Below are 19,667 nucleotides of genomic sequence, written 5' to 3'. Positions count from 1 at the left end.
CACCCACGCGTTAGTGCCTGGTCAGTCGGGAGCAGCGGCGGTTTCCCGGGACTCTAGGAGGAGTCTGTGGCTGCCTTAACATCCTATTTTATTGGAGAAGGGCTGTTAGGTCAGCCTGATGTTAGTCTCTAAATTCATGTTGGGAAATGATTTCCCACTTTAAAATGTCAGTGTTTTAATCTAGTCTTGTAAGGGAAACAGGCAGAACCTAGGAGCTGCAGGCTAAGTTGAAATCCTGGCCAAGAAACTGAGGAAACCTATCGTAGACTAGGGACGATGACATCTCGTAAGGCTTTCTGAGTCTCATTTATTTACCCAGTTGACTCTTTTCTTGATTTTCTAGAAAATAATATCTTTGAATAGGCGGGCAGAGGGGAGGTGACCGGAGCCATAGTGTAGCTTACCCCTGACACACCCCTAGCAGCAAATCCGGGGGCACATAGAGGAAGGATGTGTGTGTGTGTGTGGGGGGGGGTATCCATTGAAGTTTCGCTTTATAATAGTAATAAAAATGAAGCATACTGTACTGGTTTCTATATATACATTATCTCCTTGAATTCTCCACACCCCATGAGGTAATATTAGCCCCCTCATTTTATAGCTCAGTTAAATAACCTCCCTGAAGTCCGGCACTGGTAAGTGGCAGACGCGGTGTTTGAACTCGGGTCCACTGCCAGGGTCGCTGTTGGGGCCTCCGTCAGCATGTTCTTTTATGACTCTGCCACGGAGCTTTTAGTGAGCATTTGCGTTACAGCTGACCTGAAGAGGTGACCTACGTGACACTTATTATTAATCCTTTAAATGAGGAAAAGATAGGAACATTTTGAGAAACGAATAAAAACTAATGCAGTTTATTTTTATATTTTTATCCTTAGTTTAATTCTAGAAGCAAACTAAGGGCGGGGGGCGGGGAGAGTGTATTCAAAAAGAAATAGATCGGTGATTCTGGCAGCGGAGGAAACAGACACCGAGGAACTGCAGAGTGTGTCCGGTTGAGGAATCCCCCGGGCCTGCAGCTTGCTGAGGCCAAGAGCCTGACACAGAAAGGACGTCCCGTCCTTTTCCCTTTTCTGACTTCTTGTATCATTATTACTCTTGCTAGCAAAATATTTTTCCGTATCATAGTCATAATATTGAAAATACGAAGGAGACCTCAGGCTGCATCTGGTTTAGTCTCCAGATTCTAGAACAAACAGAGAGGCGGTCCCTCTGCACAGACTCTCGCGCCGTGTTCTGGACATGGCTGGGGGCTGAACCGGTTCCCCTGATTCCATGAAGAGCTTGGGGACTTCGTTTATAAAAGTAGACGTCACCCTGCGTTCGCAGGGTGAGATTTTATTTAGCTGGACGCCAGCCCTGAATTTCTGAGCTCCTTCTTAGCCCATTTTCCATTAGAGCAATTCCCCGTTTGTCTCTGCCAACATACTGCCCTTTGTGTGGCCGTTACTCTTGGCGTAGGAGAGCTGGACCCACTGTGTCTGCCTGTGCGCGTGGCTTGCTCGAGCAGTGTGGTACACCTGCTTATCAGAATAGTGTGTTCGCTCCCTATCCCCGTAGAAACCAAGCTAACTTGAACTTCGCTTCTTTGCTGGTGCCATGTCCAGGCTCCGTCGGGGGGGAGCTGGTGACCCAGACGCCTGCGTCTACCCGTGAGAGACCTTTCCCTTAGCTTTTAGTCATAGCGGTGACATCGCACTTCTCGTTCTGTCCGTTGGTCAGGCCAGCCCCCTGTCATCTGTGTGGCCTCAGAGACGTCTCACAGGGCCTGAGCTGGTCCTTCGACCCTCTCTTCCAGCCTCTTTATCCAGAGGGAAGAGCGACAGCCCCAGAGGCCCAGTGATTTGCCCTAGAAGACACTGAGGGGGGAGGCCAGACCGAGGCTGGAGCTCAGGCCCTGACCTGACCGCTTCGGCCCATGTTCTCCCCGTCTGCAGCCCCAGCCTGTTCAGCATTCACTGGGTGCCTCTCAGCCAAAGGAATAACTGGGTTTGCCTGGACATCATTTTTAATTTCTGTCTTGTTTATGATTGATTACTCTTTGGTCAGGTATTTAGGAATCAGCATTTAGTACAGTAGAGCCTGAGGCACATGTAGTCTGTTCAGTTCAGGTTGGCTTGCCTCGCCTGGCTCCCCATTTCCTGACCCCAGGGTCCCCAGTCCCCTCAGGGCCAGTTTCTCAGGTTGTCTGATCTCGGCCACGTTCGTCCTCTGGCAGTAGCTGCCAGACTCTCACCACCCTGTGTTCCAGTGTCTGTCTGTGGAGCTGCCCTCGGGCGCGACTTCTGGGGCCGTGGCCGACCTGCAGCTGTTGTTACTTTCATTTTCCCATTTCCAGCCTGTTGCAGAGGCCAAGATTCCTGAGAAGAAGGCCACACCGACCAAGCCGGCCACACCGACCAAGCCGGCCTCCTCCCTGGCCCCCAGGCCTGGCTCCAAGAGCACCCAGACTGTCCCAAAGGCCACAGCAGCTGCCCCTCTTGCCTCATCTGGGCCAAGCAGTAGGAGCACCCCCACGCCCTTGCCCAAGAGGCCCGCTGGTGAGTGTTGCCACCCTTCCCTCCTGCGGGCCCCGGGGGGAGGGGGCGGGGGCCTTGGCTTTGCCCCAGCTGTGGCTCCAGCCAGCATCACGTACGGCTGTCTAGACCTGCTTGTGCGTCCGTCCTTAACGGGGTACCTTGGAAACTGGCAGCCTTGATCTCCACGTGAGGTTAGCAGGTACGTGTATTCAGAAAACTCTTGAGCGAAGGGGACTCTGATGCCTTCCCAGCATCTCCACAGCACCCAGCAAGCACACTGTGGTCACGCACCTCCACGCTAAGAAATAGGCCGTTCCATGCAATAGGTGTGAACTGCTCACCCACGTGGAAGGCATCGTCAGGACTGGGAAAGAGGAAATGCAGTGCCTGGCTTTGGACCCTGCATGGGGCACGGTCTTCACATGGCCGCTGAGCGTACCACTCGATCCCCAGAGACCAGCACAGCCCCTGGCTCAGAGGGGACATTTCAGCAGTTGTCGAATGAGTGGATGAATCTCAGGATTGGATGAGACCTTCCGTGGGCCGGTTTGTTAAGGATACATCAATATCTCTGTTTGTGCAGGCATCAAGGCCGAGGGCAAACCCGCAGACGTCAAGAAGCCGCTGGTCACAAAGTCGGCGCCAGGTAACGCCCCGCCCCACTTTGGGGGACCCTAACCTGAAACCCTGCCTCCTCTGTGGCCTCAAGGCTCCCTCTTGCTACCCGCCCCTGAACCGTGCTGTCTCACGCCTGCCTCTGCAGCCGACTCGAGTCGCTCCAAGAGCACCTCCAGCAGCGCGGCAAAGAAAAGCGCCACCGTGCCCGGGGCGGCCTCCCCCGCCGGCGCAGCCCCCGGTCGGGTCAGGCCCACAGCCACGCCTCCCCGGCCCTCGGGGACTGCCGCCGCCGACAGGAAGCCCACGTCAGCCAGGCCCAGCTCCTCTGCGCCCAGGCTGAGCCGCCCGGCCACCAGCACCTCTGCCCCCGACCTGAAGAACATCCGCGCCAAGGTCGGCTCCACGGAGAACATCAAGCATCAGCCTGGAGGCGGCCGGGTGGGTCCGGGGCTTGGGGCCCTCAGCGCGCCAGCCCCTGCTTCTTCCCTGCCATCTGCAGCCACCGTCCCCGTCCAGTCCTCACGTCCACCGCAGGGCGCACCAGAGGGGGCCAGGCAGGACGCGGATCGGTGCCAGGGGCTCTGAGCCGGACACCGGTCCCCGCCGCTGGGCAGGGGTGGCCGAGCGCTGGGCTCTCTCTCTTCCCACCCACGTAGGAGGCGCCTGTTCGTGTTGTAGGATTTGGGCTTATGTTTTTGTTTGGAGGCTGAAGGGTTCTTCTCCTTTCCAAAAAGAACAGAGGAGGCCTCTGAGACTGAGAAGGGGAGACGCCAGACAGGACCCCGGTTTGTCGCGGTTCTCATCCCTGCACTGCGGGCCACGGGCTAGGCAGCAGGGTGGGTGGAGAGTCTCTCTGAGGAAGGACGAGGGTGTCCTCTGCTGGCCAGGATGACTTGCTGCTGTGACCCCTGGCCATCCTAAACAGAAGGACTGCTCCGAGCCATGATGAGAGGCCTGGCCTGCCTTCTCGCATCCATCCAGAATTGTGTGGTAACTGTCAGCACCCACGGGGACCTGGTGTGGGGAAAGGTGGTGGCAAAGGGCCAGGTTCCGGTCCCCGGGGCCACACCCGTCTCGTCGCCTACACCATGTTTCTCGCCAAACCCACCACCGCCCCTCAAGGCAGGGCACTCACCGGCTTCAGTCCTGAGCTGTTAAACAGCCCATGGGGGTGCAGGGGAAGCGGAGCCCTGTGCCGCCGGAGGACCCCGACGGCGAGCCGGCATTCGTCTGGGATGGGGGCCCACGAGCCCGGGGCTCCGGCCAGGCCTCGGGGGCCGAGGTGCCTCCGCACTGCTGCCCCCTCCCCTGCGCTGCTCAGGCTTCTGGTGCAGAAGTTGCCGGCGGTCTTGGCGGGGAGTTGAGGGACTCGGGCTGGTGGTTAAATCACGCTCCCACCTACCTGACAGGTGTGACACTTCCGTCTTCAGCGGTGGTCCCTGAGACCACGGCAGCTTGCTTGGGGCGTACAGACCACTTGAGTGTGAAGACGCGGTGCCTGGTCAATAACCTTGCTTCCCACCTTCTCTCCATGAGTGGCGCGTGGTGTGTCGATCTCTAACTCACATCGCAAGACGCTGGCCTGCAGCTTCTTCCTCTGGCTTGCTCTCCCCTGGAAAGTGGGTGTTTTTTTCCCCTAGGAGCGAGGGTGACCTGCTTCAGCCCAGTGGCCTGGCCTGGCCCTGAGTCCCCAGCCTTCCTTCCTCTTTGGCGTTTGGGCTCTTGTCCTCCTGGTTTGAAGTTTGCCCTCCATTTATCTCCATCTAGGCCAAAGTAGAGGAAAAATCAGAGGCAGCTGCTGCAGCTCGGAAACCCGAACCTAACGCGGTGGCCCGAGCAGCCGCCCCCGGCGCGAGCACACAGAGACCGGCTGCCGGGAAAGTGAGTTTCGTTCAGACGCTTACCTCTCGAAGGTCGAAGGTGGCCCGCTGTCTCTTCCAACCTGAGTCTCTCTCCCTTCTGTCGTACCTTTTTCCTCTCTTTAAACGGGCTTCTCCTTTCCCATGTGCCTGCCCTCTGTGTCTGCCGGCTCAGCCATCTGGAAACCTTCCGTCCTGACCCCAAGAGTGAAGAGCTGGTAGCCCGTTAGCGCTTTCGGGGAGCACGTATCCAGCCGGATAAGGTGGCTCCAGAACTTGCCATCACGGCCTGCGCGCTGACATGGTGTGGGGCGCGCAGGCCCCACGCACAGCGCCCAGGGTCCTCCGCGGCCGGTTGCGGCCCTGGCCACCTGTCAGCAGGCGCTTTAAGCCGCCCTAGAAGGCCCCGCTCCTCACACTGCTGGGTACGGGGATGGCCTCATTCATCCCGGTTCCCCAAGTCACCTGCCAGCTAAAAGTTAGGATGCTGGGAGCTGTGGGACCCCCAGCCTGAGGGCTGCAGCCTCCGCTGCAGGGCTGGGCGGAGGGGAACTAGCCGCTGGGCTCTCCCCCGCGCCTCCAGTGCACCCGGCCCTCCTGCTTGCGGCGGGAGCCTCCTCCCCTTAGCTGTGGCCAGCAGGCGGGCTCCCTGGCCAAGGGCTGCCAGCGAGGCCTCGGCCCCAGCCCTTAGGACCCGTCCTGGCCTGTCCGGTCAGCGAGGTGAGGGAGGCTGCTCCATGGCTTGGGGTGACCCTTGCAGGTCCCGTAGGTTTCTGGTTCAGGCCAGGGTTCAGCAAGAAGCATTTGCAAACCAGCCGTTGATCAGTGAACTTGTTCATCAGTAAAGGCCAGAAACGACGAGGTATCTGGGTTGGAGTTCTCAGGGTGGATTTCTCTGCTCAGTGGGGAATTCAGTTTGGGATTTGCGTCATTTGCAAAGGGCTCTGAAGGAAAGAAAGGAAGGAAGCTGGCAACTGTTCCTTCTTGAGAGGACTCCCAAGGACTTCTTTGTTCCAGCCCGGAGAGCCTGGGCCTTTGTATGGCTGCGCCCCTGGGTGGGCGGCCGCTTGTGTGCAGCCGTGTGCCCGCCCCCCGCCCCCCACCCCCGCGTCCTTGTAGCCCTGCCTGTCCTCTTTGCCCTGGGGACTCAGAGGCACTGCGCTGGGTGTCAGGCGGGGCGAGGCACGAAGAAGCCTCCCCCCGGGGCCCCAGACGTGGTGTGCTTCCCTGCACTCCGAGACAGAGGGTCCACGCGGACGGCGCTGCCCCTGGTGTCCAGGGTCGTGCACGGCCAGCCAGCAGCCCGTGGGCCGCCGTGTTTACAGCTGACCAGTGTCCCTCGCCGTCAGTGTCAGATCTGTGCCCTGTGCGCCAGCTGCCCGCGCTTCTCCCAGCAGCCTTTGCCTCCCGGGGTGGGTCTGCAGCCGCCGGTCCAGGCCCTGGACTCGAGGGCAGTGCCGTCCGTGGCCGCGGCCTGGTCAGAGGAGCAGGACGCTTGCAGAGAGGAGCCGTGGGAAGCTGTGTCGCCCCGGCTCTCGGGGACAGAGTGGGGGGGGGCAGTGGGGCCGTCCCTGGGTCCCTCCGGGACTGGCTGCCGTCGGCCTCTCGGACCCCCAGGGAGCAGCGATGACGAGGCCGTGACACTTACAGCGTCCGCTTCTGTCCCCGTGGTGTGTGTCCGTGTTCTCACTCCCTTTCCTGCCCCTTCAGCTCCCTGCCCCGGCCGCCCACAGCTGCTCCGCCGGCTGCCGATGGGGTCGGGGCCCTAACGACCCCCGCCTTGGTCCGTGGTCCCCGTGGACTCACCGCCGCCCTGCGTCACTTCTAACCTGCCCCTCCCCTGTGTTGTTTTCTGTTCTCTAACACTCCAGGTCCAGATAGTCTCCAAAAAATTGAACTACAGCCACGTTCAGTCCAAGTGTGGTTCCAAGGACAATATTAAGCATGTCCCTGGAGGTGGTAATGTAAGTATCAGCTCTGGACACCTGGCATCTGAGGCACAGGCCGCCGGCCCCGGGGCTCCCCCCAGGCAGTGCCCGCGAAGTGAGGGAAGCCCTGGCTGCCCCGCCGGCGTCTCCTCAGCCCCGTGGGTGGGAGGTCTGAGGGCGGGGGTCAGCAGCGGGCCTGTCGCCTGTCTCGAGTCTGCTCCGGGGGGACACACTCGGTCTGTGCACCCCAGTACTGCCTGGAACCCTCTTGCTTGCAGAGGCAGCGCCCCGCACCTGCCTCCCTCCCCGGTCACGCATCACTCTCCTCTCCCGACCGCTCCCCCCTCTTCCCTTCCTACTCTTTCCCCATTGTTTTCCGTTTCTGGTCCCTTCCTCCGTTATTCCCTTTTCCCTCCTCTTTTTTTTTTTTTTTCCCTGTCCCTTTTCCTCTTCTGTCCGGTCATCCTTTCCGTCACGCCGCGTTTCCGAGCCTGTTGGGATCCCAGGTGACTCCAGCTCACGGGGAGGGCGGGGGTCCTGGTCTAGGGAGAGACAGGGCCACGTGTGTGAGGAGCGCCGTGCGAGTTTTCCGCGGGCGCCGGGGCGCGCCGGGGCCATCCGCGTGCCGCCTCTGCCCTCCGCTGCTTCCCTCCCACCCGAGAGGGCGAGAGCCGCGCAGTCCCCGTCTCCCGGCTTCATTCGGGCCCTTCTCCCCGCGGTCCTGCTCCGCTTGCGCCTTTGGTTCCCGGGCGCCGTGGCCCCGCCCCCTCGGTGGCCACGCCCCCCCGCCCACAGCGCTCCCGCGAGGTGCGCAGCCACAGCGCCCTTTCTTGCCCCTTCCTGGTCATCTCCCCGCCAGTGGCTCTTCCCCGCGTGGGCAGAGACTGGCCTGGCCAGCTTGGTAGTTGGTCGGACATTAGCCAGCCTGGCGTGGGGTCAGCCGAAGTGGGCGAAGCTCTAAAGGCGGTGTCTGGTGGAGGTGATGGAGACCCAGCCTGTGGGCACCCAGGCGGGCTGTGGCTCTTGCCTTTTCTCCGGCTTTTGGCCTGGATGAAAACAGACGGGGAACAGGGACTCTGAAGGATCGGGGGCCCCCATGTGTGTGGGACACAGCGATGCGCTTGTGTATATTGTGCAGTACAGGTAATAGCTCTGGAAATAATCGTTGTCACTGTAGTCTCGTCTCTACCTGCACATGACAGCAACAAGTTTTTTTGTGTGTGGAGGAATGGACTTTTTTTTTTTTCGCTTTTAAAGCATCTCCATTTTGGGAGGCTTCCGTGACAGCAGGGCCGGTGAGCGGCGTTTCCGGGCGGGGCGGGGAGGGGGGGGCCTGCCCTGCGGGCGCAACAGCATTGCGGGTCTGAGCGCCTGTCCCGCCACAGCCCCTGGCCCGGGCAGCGGTCAGCACCCTGCACGCACGCGCACGCGCAGACGCAGGCGCAGCCCTTCTCGAGAGCCAGGAGGGCGCCGGGAGGGGATGGCGAGGCTGCTTCCGCGGCTGATCCCCGTTGTAAGTTTGGTAGCAGTTCTCATTTCCTGTCCCCCTCACGAGGGGGGCCGTGTATGTGTAATGCGTTCCCACACCCATCAGCAGCCGCACAGAACTGCTGTCTGCAGGGGGCCTGCGGGGTGTCAGAGGCCAGCACAGCTGCGGCCAGATGCAGTGGGTGCGGGGTGGTCGTGAGCCCGCAGGACCACCGGAGGGGCGTGGCTTCTGCTGGCTGGCAGGCTTCACCGGCGTCCGGATTCTGCTGGTCACCTTGCCCTGTTTTCATTCCACATGCTCCTTTAGTTCTTAGTATTTTCCTAATTGACTCACGTTTAATTTTTCTCCCCACGTTTGCATGAGACTTTCGTAGGTAGTAGTGGTGTTTCTGTCAGGAGTCGCATCATGTCTCACTCTTCTGGTTATTTCGTGATACTGTTACCTGTCAGTGCCCAACACTGAGACCCACGAGGTCAGTGGGCTGCATTTCTTCTCCATGTATTGGCTGGGACACATCTGTAAAATGAAACTTCTCCTGTCTCAACTATTGTTTCATTGAGGACCAGGCACGAGGTAAAGACGTGGAGCCTTTGAGGGCAGGAAACTGTCAAGGACTGTTTGGGTTCCACATCTCGGCGGGTGACTTAACGGTAGCTCTTCACAGGTGGTCTGAGGGACATCGTTAGATGAGTTTGCCACCATTGCAGCAGGACACGTGGCAGCTTGGTTTAAGCAGCGGCCACATCTTTGGGCAAAGTACACTCCCCGCCCCGGTCCTGTCTGGGCAGAACTGCAGCCTTGTTGGAAACATGAGACAAAGTGAAGGCTATTGTTCTGACGGTGATGGGCGCTCTGTAGATAATTGCTGAATACGTGAAGTAGTTAGTGTCCAGTTGTTGCCGATGTCCTTTCAAGAGGTGTTGTGAAGAAGAGCCAGGGTGAGGCCGGACCCCGGGGAGGCTCTGGAGAGGTGGCCTTAGAGCTGGGCTTTGCAGGAGGGCTGGGATGAGCATCCTTTGATACTTCTACATTAATTTTTTGCACACAGAAAAAGCTGGCTATAAAATTAGAATGAACGGAAAGAAAATTATTAAGAGACTGTCTCAGAACTTAAAAAAGCTCTTCTCCCCTCAACTAAAATGAAGCTGTGTAAGAGGACTTATGAAAAAAAAAATAAAAAGAGTGAGAGTGGCCCAGGCAAGCGGGGGGTTACGGGAAGTTACTCTGTGCCAGGCCCTTGGCCGTGGGCGGGAATAAAACAGACAGCAGCCGCCACCTCTGCCTTCTTGGAACACAGCGGAGGCCGCGTTTCCTGATACTAGAGAAAGGAACTGTTGAATGGCGTGGCGAGGAAGGGCCCCCGGAAGGTGTGGCCTCTGCTGGCAGGGCCCCGCGCGCCCCGACGCGGGGAAGCCGGGCTCCTCCTCAGAATTGGGAGCAGCTGGGTCACTCCTAGGAGCCCTGGAATCGCACCCTGATGCCCTGCAGAACTCCCGTCTGTCGACATCCTTTCCTAACCTAAAGACGTGCCGCGCGGGCCTGGTACCAAGATGGTTTTCCAGGGCTCTTGCAGGGCAGGCACTGATGAGTCTGTTGGCCTCATGGATGGACGGATGGACGGACGGACGGACGGATGGACGGACGGTCGGTCATCTTACATATAGATGAGATAGATATCTACTGTCAGGAGGGAAAACATATTGGAAAATATGGAAGGAAACATGCCAAAGTGTTAATTCCAGTTTCTCTCTGGGGCCGAGGAGTTGAGGGGTAAGATTCAAGGTGGAACAGAAGGGGTATTTCAGATCCGGATCCAGAAAAGTGGGTGCAGAGCTGTCTGGCCGATGCGTGGATGGGGGGCGGGTGGAGAGGCCTGCGCACGTGGGCAGCATTGGTCCGGTCTGGCTGGAGGAGGGGTCAGCAGCTATAAGCAGGGCCAGGATGGACCAAGGGCGCTTGTAAGCACTTCAAGCAGCGACCCTGACCTTGAGCAGACTGAATGGCTTACAGAGGGAGAGAAAAAACTCGAACGTGGAGAAGAGGCTTTCGAGGGGAACGTGGGTTTGGCCCTGGCAACGTACCTTCTCTGAGGCAATAACATCCTGGTTTCTTCTCAGGTTCAGATCCAGAACAAGAAGGTGGACATCTCGAAGGTCTCCTCCAAGTGCGGGTCCAAGGCCAACATCAAGCACAAGCCTGGTGAGTGGTGCTTCCCTGGTCCGAGGACGCCTGGGCGTGTGGTCCCGCCGTGGGCCGGCCGGGTGTCCCCCTCACACCTTCGTCACTCCGTAAAGGTTCCTGGAGCCACCCCCACCCCGGACACAGCCATGGCGCGGGGCAGCCCTCAGTCCCCGTCAGGGATGGGAACAGGGCGCTGACCTCTAACGCGAGGAGGAACCGGTGGTGGGCGGAGAAGGCCGCCCTTTGCATGGGCACCGTCCTGAGGACCTGAGGCCCAGGCAGGGGCACGCTCCAGGCCGGAGACCCGGCTCCGCCTCCCAGCCAAGTGCGTGTTCCGGGAGCTGGTGCTGACGGTCCTGAGAGCGAGGCCAGGGCTCGCTGGCAGATCCAGGAGCAGAGGTGTTCCCATAGTGCATCGGCGGCTCCGGCCCCAGCTGTCACCCTGTCACCCTCGCGTGCCTTGGCTCCCGGGTCTGCAGCAGGTTTGGGGTAGGGAGGACCACGGCGGCAGCAGGTACACCGGTGGCGGGTCTGGCTTCTCAGACGGCGCTCACCAGGGGTCCGTTGAGGAGAAGGCCAAGAAAACCCCCTTTCCTCAGCAAAACCGCCGTCCATTTTAGAACAAGCTCTGTTAAAAAGTATGAAACATTTGAGCCTTAATCAACCTTCCTTTTCCCCTTTTTATCTGGCAAATCTACTATCGTGAGATGCCACCCTCCCTAGTGACACCAGGTGACTCGAAGCCCAGTTCTTGTGGGGGGCTAGGACTTGAGTGTGGAGATGTGGGATGTGGCGGGAAGCCGCGTGTTGCGGTTTGGACGGGACCTGGGAGGGGATGGGAGAGAGACGGGTCGAGGGACGCCATGCTGCCGGCCGCACCAGGGGCGGGTGGCAGTGAGGACGGGCTGGCCCTCGACCCCACGGCCGCACTGTGGCCTGTGAGCCTGTGCCCAGGCCATCCTCAGCTCAGGCCCAAGGCCCTTTGCCTTTCCTTTTCACAACAATGGGATCTGGTTAAGTGGCTCAGACAGCCTGTGTCTCCATCCTGTCTCGGTCAGCCAGTAGCTTGGCAGTGACCTTGGGCAGGTCAGTTCTTTTTTTTCAGCATCAGTGCCAGCAGCTATAAAACAGGGATCCTGCCCGCGCTGGACGAGGCTGTGGTGTACCACACAGCCGGTCAGTCGGGGGCTGTCACGCTGCCCGGGGGACCAGAAGCAGCGTGCGCCTGGCACAGTTAGAGGCCCGCCCTGGAAGCCGAGGCTGCGATGGTGGGGGGGAGGTGCTTCTCCGTGGAGCGGCTCCCCCTGGCTGGATGCGGGGTCGGCCTCAGCCAGACTTAGGGAGGAGCAGCCCCACGTTGACAAGCGCGCTCTCCGTGCCCTGTCTGTCCTCAGGCCCAGTGGCAGCGGGTCCCATTTTCCTCACTGCTGTGCCGGGCACTTAGCCAGCCCTTGGCCGGCCGGGATTCCTGTCCCAGGCTCCAGGCCGTGCCTGCAGGGCCATCTCTCTGCCACCCTCGGTGACCGGCGCCGTTTTGCTTCCAGGTGGGGGAGATGTCAAGATCGAAAGTCAGAAGTTGAACTTCAAGGAGAAGGCCCAGGCGAAGGTGGGATCCCTCGATAACATGGGCCACCTGCCTGCGGGAGGCGCCGTGAAGGTAGTGAGTGGGTCTCCGTGGGGGCAGCTGGGGCCCGGCGGGGTGCGCGGTGGAGTCTGGGTCCCCGTGGGCGGGCGCTGTCACCGCCGCTCGGTCTCTTCAGAAGTCATGTCCCCACACCATTGCTGTTTTCCCATCATCATCAGACCTGGGCGAGGCAGGAGAGGTAGAGGCCCAAGCCGGAGACAGCCTTCTGAGAACCGTGCCCTGCCGGCCTTTTTGAGCTCTTCTCTGCCATTTTCAGAGACACTGTGGCTGGGGCACAGGTCACCACAGGGCGGGTGGGCTGCACGGTATTTGTCCCCAGCTACGTCACGAGAGGAGGTGTGGGCACATGCTCTATGCAAGTCCGTGCGCCTGGCCTGGGGGCAAAGTGGCATGTGCTCAGCCGCCCGTGACAGCAGCGTGACAGCAGGCCTGGTGTGGGCCTGCCTCCGGAGGGCCTGCCTGTGGCCTGCGAGGGCCAGGGCTCTGGGGTAGGGCTCGGGCGACAGGGCTTCCCGGCCTGGGCCTCTCCTTCCCGCCCCGCCTCCTTCCCGCCCTCCCTCCTTCCACAGTCCTGTGAGACCCTTTGTGTGCCGAGATGCCGAGGTGGCCGTCTGCCCCTTGTACTGTGTGGCGGGTGGGGCCGGCGTCTTGCAGGCTTCAGTGCTTGCGGGGGAAGGTCGTGGGGAGGGGTCCGAGTGCCGCTTCACTGTGACTGGAGAGCCCGCGCTTGGCCACCCCAGCCAGGCTTTCGGCCCGCCCTCCCGCGGTGCGGAGTCAAGCCCTGGTTGGCCGCCTCGAGCACTTTGGGGTCCTGGCTCTGTCACAGGCTCTTGGTTCGTGTCCCGACCCTCCTCTCGTCTGTGTCTGTGGGGCACTAGCTCAGGGCCGCGTGCAGACCAGGATTCACACCAGCCTTCCAGCCCCGCCGCTGGTGTCCATGTGGCATTTTCTCCCTTCCCTGATCGTTTCTGGAGTTATTTTTCCAACGCCGACTGGCCTGCGGCGTCACCGCTTCCCAGCCGAGTCCGGGCCCATCCCGCGACGGCGCCTCGGCTTGCTGCAGCTGGCTTGCTGGCCTAGCTAAGCCTGGCACCTCTCAGAGAGGCCTGTCACAGAGGAAGCTCCCAGAGCATGTGACTAGCCAGGCCGTGCCTTCCCGCCCGGCCAGCAGTCGTTCCCATGGGTGGGGCGGGCCCAGATGACAGCAGCTCCATCCGGGGGCGGCCGGGGCGGGGGCTGCGTGTGACTCCCACCTCCACCCCCCATCCCACTCCCTCTCGGACTGACCCTGCACTGTCTCCCCCACTGTTTCATTGTAGACGGAGGGCGGTGGCAGCGAGGCCCCTCCGTGTCCGGGCCCCCCCGCTGGGGAGGAGCCGGCCATCCCCGAGGCAGCGCCCGAAGCTGGCGCCCCCACTTCAGCCAGTGGCCTCAGTGGCCACACCACCTTGGCAGGGGGTGGTGACCAAAGGGAGGCCCAGACCTTGGACTGCCAGATCCAGGAGACAAGTAAGTGGCTGGGCTTGGCCTGAGGGCCCGCCAGGGACCCTGCCACTGGCTGCAAATTGAAGCGCCTTTGTTTTTTGACCAGAGTGTGGCCTAAATTTTAACGAAGCAACCTTTTATTTTCCAGGCATCTAACGATGACATTCTGGTCTCGTCTTCCACCCCCTCTGTCCCCCCCTTGTCTCCTTCGTCACCCTTTCCCTCCCTCCTCCCGTGTCCCTGCAGATTGAGACCTACAGGCTGACGTTCCGGGCAAACGCCAGGGCCCGCACCGACCACGGGGCCGACATTGTCTCCCGTCCCCCCCACTTCCCCGGCGGCCCCAGCCCAGGCGCCCGTGTCCTTGGCTGTCTTCCCCGGGCCGCCCACTAGACCTGTGACCGCCGGGGTCGGGCAGCCCTCTCGGGCGCGCCCTCCCCTTTTCCCTTCCCCCCCTCCCCCCCTCTCGCTTTGCCCAAGGCAGCAGCTGTCACCCCCCCACACCTCTTTCCGCCCCCTGCCCCAGGCCCGGGCCTTGCTTTGCTTCTGTCCCATCTTCCCGTCCCTGCTCCAGGGAGGGCTGTGGGGGGTGGGGTTTGGGGGGAGGCTGACCTAGGGTCTTGGGGGGGGGTGTCTAAGAGAGGAGACTGGATTCCAATCCCCTCTTTGGGTTTTTTGGACCAAACCCAAGAGAAACCGACATACCCTCCCTCCTCCCTCCCTCCCTGTTGGGTCCACCTGGAGGGAGGAGTGGAATGCCCGCCCGAGTGGTGGTGGCCCGGCCCTGACTGCGTCCCCTGGAGCCCGCTAAGCCATTGCCTGTCCCTTTGACGTGGCTGGTGCCAAACACCTCCTGCCGCAAGTTAGCTAGGGGCCAGTGCTGCCTGTCCTCACTGCTTCCCGTACCTGCCTAGCTGCTGTCATACTTTTTTCTTGTTTTATCCCTTTTTTTTTTTTTTTAAATATTCTAAAAACTGGTGGAATAGTTTTGCAGGTTGAAGTCATGTCTAAATGAAAGTCCTCAGCAGGTGTTAAAGGAGACAGGGAGGGGAGATCCTTAAGCCTCCAGCCAGGAGGTCAGGCACTGGGGGCTGCCCAGGGGGCGGCTCGGGACCCTGGAGATGGTGGGCAGGGCGGGCGGCATGGGGTCAGCGGACAGGGCATGCTCTGGGGGCTGCTCAGAGCGGGCGGGTGGTTCTGCGTTGTGCGTGTATGCTGCTTTTCTTTTCTAACCAAGAGGCTGGTTTTGGCATCTCTGTCTGTCTCATTCCTGGGATCTGGTGGGAGATACAAGGTCAGGGCTGGAACAGGCCACGGAGGTCAAAATCCTGCAGGCCGAGGACACTTGGGCCCTCGGCTACCAGGGAGCCTAAGATGTGCAGAGCGCGCGGAATAGGTCGTGGGGAATCAGGTCCGGAAATTTAAAAATAAAGGCATACGACTGGGGCCAACCCACGTCCTTGCTACTCTGACTGGAGCGGCGGGAGGCGAGGCGAGGCCAGCCTGCGGGGTGTCCCAGCTAGGCCCGCTCGGGGTGGCTGCAATGAGAAGTCCCGGGAATCGTATTGGCACGAAGACTCTTACTGCACTTGTATTTTTTTGTATTAAAATTTGCATGGTTTCTAATAAAGGATTAAAACCTACCGGTTTGCAGTGAAATGGCCTGGGAGTTTCAGGGCTTCCCTGGCAGGGCCTCGGGCCACGCCCTCCGGCCCCCTGCTGCTGTCCCGCCGAGCCGGGCAGGTCGGGGTGCCTCCTGAGGCTCAGGTTCGGCCCCCTGCTGCTGTCCCGCAGAGCCGGGCAGGTCGGGGTGCCTCCTGAGGCTCAGGTTCGCGCTCCTCTCCTCGCAGAGTGAGGGCGTTTGGGCGGGCAGGCCTCCCCGCTTCTGAGGCAGCGTGTCGGTGGGGAGGTGGGCCACCACAGCCCCAGCTCCCACGCACGCACCAGGAAGTTGCAAGTCTCGTGGAGAAAGTGCTTCTAGACCAGGCGGTTCTCAGAGCGGTTCTCAGAGCGGGAGGTCAGGGCACCGGGGTCTTGGGCGCGGGACCTGCGGGGGACCTGCGCCCTCCCTGTGGTCGTGGACCATGGGCTCCGGGGTCCTTTCACTACTTCAGCCAAGGGTGGGGGTGGGGGTGGGGGTGGGGGTGACCCAAGTAGAGCTGTCTGGATGGCCTGGTCGCAGCTCCCTGAGGGGTCCCACAGCCAGAGGCTAAGGTGGTGGCCCTGACGGGTGAGGACCAGAGGCCCGTGTGCTGTGTACTACTCTGTGGTCATCGGGGGTGGGACGTCTCTGCCTGATTTGCTTATGGCTCAGCCATTACCCGTGTCAGTCTGTGATTCTGTTGTCATGATGTCAAGAGTAAATAAAGCTCATGATGCCCCACCACGCAGGTCCGTCCTTCTCTGTATGTCCTGGCTTGTCTGAGCCTTCAGCGTCCACACCCACCCCCTGCCTTGTCCCCTTGCACCAGGGGACCAGTGTGCATGGTGTAGTTGATGACCACAGCCTCTTCATCTGTGAACACGTGGTTACAACCAAGGGAAAGCCCAGCTTGTGACAGCAGCAACAGGCAACCCATGGTGTGGGGACCTACAGGAGCACACTGTGACAAGACTGGGCTGGCCCAAGGGTCAGGTCAGTTGCCAGCACTGGCGGTTCAAGCTCCCAAAAGGGTGGCTCTAAGCCCCCTCCTCCCCCAAGACCTTGGGCCCCAGCCTGTCCCCCAGCCTCCCTGCCTTCACACTCCCTCAGTTTGGGGAACTGTGGTTCCCCCCTCCCCCCACCCAGGGTGCTGAGGCCCCGAGAGAGGCGCCCCCAGAGGATAGCGATGCTCACAAGGGATAAATAGAACTTTATTTTAAATAAACATTTGCACTCTGTACACAGCCCGGCAGACGCGGGGCTCAGTCCTCGGCTGACTTGCGCACGTCGAAGCTGCCGCAGGGTCCCCGCAGCAGCTCCGCCAGCAGGGCCAGCAGCTGCCCGTGCTCCTGCTGCACCTCCAGCGGCAGCGCGGCCAGCTCGCTGCGCAGGCTCCGCTCCACCATGCGGCCCAGCGCCCGGCGCAGCTCCCGCAGCAGCCGCACGGTGCGCGAGTCGCCCTCCAGCCGCAGCAGGTCACTGTCACTCAGGGAAATGGTGGCCCGGCGCCCATCGTCTGGGGAAAGCAAAGGTGGTGGGGAGCCAGAGTGAGGCCAGGCCCTCGGGGACAGAGGCACAGTGGGCCGAGAGGCACGCAGGTACCCACCACGGATGTGGACGTCCCCGTCGGTCAGTAGCAGCACAGCTAGCGGGTGTACCTGGGAGGAGTCCCGGACGAAGACGCTGCCGTTGGATTTGACAGCCATGAAATACGTCAGCCAGCGGCTCCGTAGCCGTGTGGCCTCCCTGGAGGACAAAAGCTGGGTGAGGCCACCCTTCTGACCCATCCGAGCTGCCCCGCCCGGGCTGGCCTGCCCCCCACCTGTTAATGGTCGACTTGTGCAGCAAGATGTTGCCTGATTTGGTCCTGTATGTGACACTGTTGGGCTTGAACTTGCCCTGCCGGGTCACCTTGCCCTGCCTCACCTGCGGGGATGCAGGGAAAGATGGGTGGGCTGAGCAAGGAGCTGGGGATGGGAAAGGCGGGGGCCTGGTCGTCCCGTCCCGGAGGCAGCACCTGGATGAGGTTGGGGTAGAGGCCCGCCATCAGCACGCCCTTCACCAGCTCCTCCTCCTCGCTGTACTCATTGCACTGGGCAGAGGCCAGGGTGCAGTCCGAGGGCTTCCCCACCAGGAAAGCCTCATAAATGTTCTCGGAGAACTGCTTGATGAGTCCTGCGGAGGCAAAGCTGGGGTGAACCCGTGGCCTGGAGCCGAGGCCAGGCAGACGGCAGCTCGTGGCCCGGGCTGGGGCTCCGCTGACCGTGGATGAAGCGCAGGCTCGGCGCGTACAGCAGGTTCTCCTCCAGGTAGTTCTCACGGGAGCTGCGGTCCTGCCAGCGCAGCACCTCCTCCCAGCCGGCCACGGCCCGCACGAAGGCCAGGTGGTCACTGCCGCTGTCGTGGCTCAGCAGTGCCTTCACCTGGGAGGGGAGGACGGTACCAGGGTCACGGGCAGGGCTCGAGGACAGGAGGTGGTGCAGGGGTGACGGGGAGTGCCGAGGCCATGGCAGGGGCTGGTCTGACCTTGTCCACCTCCGCTCGGTTCTGCAGGCTGCTGCTGAAGGGGTCCCGTGTGAGGCAGGAGACAACCACCAGCAGCGGGTGCAGGCAACGGAAGATGGCGGCCAGCACTATGGCCTTAGCCAGCCGGGGGTCGGTGGAGATGTGGGCCAGGCGCTGCCCCAGGGTGGTCAGGTACTCCCGCTGGTCCAGCACCCCTGCAACAGCTCAGCTGTCAGGCCCGCCCTGGAGAGCCTCTCCAAGGCCCGGCCCGGCCCTGCCCACTCACCGATCTCCTGGAGCAAGATCACAGCCTCGTCCACTGCCTTAATGTTTGGACTGTCCACGGCCTTGGAGAGGAACTCCACTGCCTGCAGCCAGAACACAGCAGAGCCCCCCGTGAGCCTGCGTCCCGCCTGCCGCGCCCAAGGCCCGCCTGCCCCACGGCGCCTCTGCGCACCGTCTTCTCCGGCATGTGGATCTTGGCCTGCAGCACCAGGTTCTCGAGGGGCGTGCGCAGGATCTCCGGCACTTGGAAAGGGACCATCTTCTCCAGCCGGCTCCGTGGGAACAGGTGGTAGGCAAAGCCCGACTGGCAGCGGCCCGCCCGGCCCCGGCGCTGGATCACATTGGCTCGTGACACCCACACCGTCTCCAGGCAGGACACCTGGGGGAGGGGGCAGGTGAGCAGCAACACACACCCTACAGGACTTGCTCAGTGCCCCCCACACCATGCCTGGCCATCACCTCATTTAAGCCCTCAACAGCCCCAGCCCAACAGGGACACTGAGACTCCACAGGTGTGGCCTTCTCCAAACACAGGGCAGGTCCAAGGCCGACTGGGCCAGGGACCACCCCGGAACGTGGAGTTCTCCCCCGGGGCTGGCTGCGCCCTGGGGACGGGTGCCACCTTGGTCTTCAGGTCATAGCGCTCCTCCTTGTGCAGGCCGCTGTCCACCACGTGCACGATGTCATTGACTGTGATGGAGGTCTCAGCGATGTTGGTGGCCAAGACAATCTTGCGCACTCCAACTGGTGGCTGCTGGAATATGGCCTTCTGGTCCATCATGGGGATGTTGGAGTGCACTGGTGGGCAGCAAGCACACACAGGTTACAGGCACCGCTCGGGCCAGGACCTCCCCGTGGTGACGGCAAGGCAAGGATTTTCACCCCATTTTCCTGAAAGTGAGGCCCAGGTTTAGTAAGCCCAGGAAAGTTGCAAAGCCAGCCAGCAAAATGCAGTGCAGCCCGGTCACAAACCCAGGCCCCTCGGGTCCCAGCTGGGTCAGTCCCCAGAACACAGGGCGAAGCTGGCGGGTGTCTGGGTGCCATGAGGCCCCGCACACGGCTCTCACCTGGCAGGATGAGGTACTTGCTCTCGTGCACACCCAGGGCCTCCTGCAGGCGCTGCTGCACTCCTTTGATCTCCTGCCAGCCAGGCAGGAAGCAGAGGATCCCACCTGGAGAGGGGCCCCGCAGGCGTGAGCTGGCTTCCAGAAGACCGAGGTCGGGGCGGGTGCGGGGCGGGGGAGGAGAGGCACCCACCTGGTTCCCCGCGGGCATCGATGTGCAGAACCAGATCGGTCACAAGGTCCAAATCGAGTGCACACTCGTCCTCAGCCTGGGGGGAAGAAGAAAAACCACAGTCACAGTCCCAAGGCAAGGTGTCGCACAGAGAACACGGCGAGCTGAGGCATCCGACACGACACCGGCACCCTCACCACACCCCTGCGGCCGTGGAGACCATCGTTCCCGTTTCTATCACTCCTGTTTGATCATTCCTGTTTCTATCACGAAAGCGA

At 61.3% G+C, this 19,667-nt stretch overlaps 2 protein-coding genes across 26 annotated transcripts in view; one reads left to right on the top strand and one right to left on the bottom strand.

Annotated features, from left to right (window-relative positions):
- MAP4 (microtubule associated protein 4) overlaps positions 1-16,104 on the top strand; it is a 54,564-nt gene extending 38,460 nt beyond the window's left edge. For 8 of the 19 annotated variants that reach the window (XM_036219128.1, XM_036219121.1, XM_036219127.1 and 5 more), the window contains 9 exons: positions 2,336-2,537; positions 3,100-3,162; positions 3,280-3,572; positions 4,902-5,015; positions 6,865-6,957; positions 10,528-10,609; positions 12,136-12,248; positions 13,556-13,745; positions 13,870-14,111. In XM_036219128.1, coding sequence (XP_036075021.1) covers positions 2,336-2,537; positions 3,100-3,162; positions 3,280-3,572; positions 4,902-5,015; positions 6,865-6,957; positions 10,528-10,609; positions 12,136-12,248; positions 13,556-13,745; positions 13,870-13,877 — 1,158 coding nt within the window. In that variant the 3' untranslated portion in view covers positions 13,878-14,111. Of the gene's footprint in view, positions 1-2,335; positions 2,538-3,099; positions 3,163-3,279; positions 3,573-4,901; positions 5,016-6,864; positions 6,958-10,527; positions 10,610-12,135; positions 12,249-13,555; positions 13,746-13,869 lie in introns of all 19 variants that reach the window. The other 11 variants (XM_036219133.1, XM_036219129.1, XM_016149820.2 and 8 more) reach the window with 7 other exon arrangements.
- A 449-nt stretch (positions 16,105-16,553) lies between these two features.
- Positions 16,554-19,667, bottom strand: part of DHX30 (DExH-box helicase 30) — a 28,716-nt gene continuing 25,602 nt past the window's right edge. For all 7 annotated transcript variants that reach the window (XM_016149808.2, XM_016149810.2, XM_016149809.2 and 4 more), the window contains 11 exons: positions 19,411-19,486; positions 19,221-19,325; positions 18,776-18,951; positions 18,326-18,532; positions 18,155-18,236; positions 17,890-18,083; positions 17,627-17,786; positions 17,381-17,538; positions 17,186-17,289; positions 16,970-17,109; positions 16,554-16,879 (listed from right to left, as the gene is read on the bottom strand). In XM_016149808.2, the coding sequence (XP_016005294.1) occupies positions 16,626-16,879; positions 16,970-17,109; positions 17,186-17,289; positions 17,381-17,538; positions 17,627-17,786; positions 17,890-18,083; positions 18,155-18,236; positions 18,326-18,532; positions 18,776-18,951; positions 19,221-19,325; positions 19,411-19,486 (1,656 nt within the window). In that variant the 3' untranslated portion in view covers positions 16,554-16,625. The remainder of the gene's footprint in view (positions 16,880-16,969; positions 17,110-17,185; positions 17,290-17,380; positions 17,539-17,626; positions 17,787-17,889; positions 18,084-18,154; positions 18,237-18,325; positions 18,533-18,775; positions 18,952-19,220; positions 19,326-19,410; positions 19,487-19,667) is intronic.

This window comes from Rousettus aegyptiacus, unplaced genomic scaffold (genome assembly GCF_014176215.1).
Source record: "Rousettus aegyptiacus isolate mRouAeg1 unplaced genomic scaffold, mRouAeg1.p scaffold_m13_p_4, whole genome shotgun sequence".
Classification (NCBI taxonomy): domain Eukaryota; kingdom Metazoa; phylum Chordata; class Mammalia; order Chiroptera; family Pteropodidae; genus Rousettus; species Rousettus aegyptiacus.
This window is presented reverse-complemented; position numbering and strand designations above follow the sequence as displayed.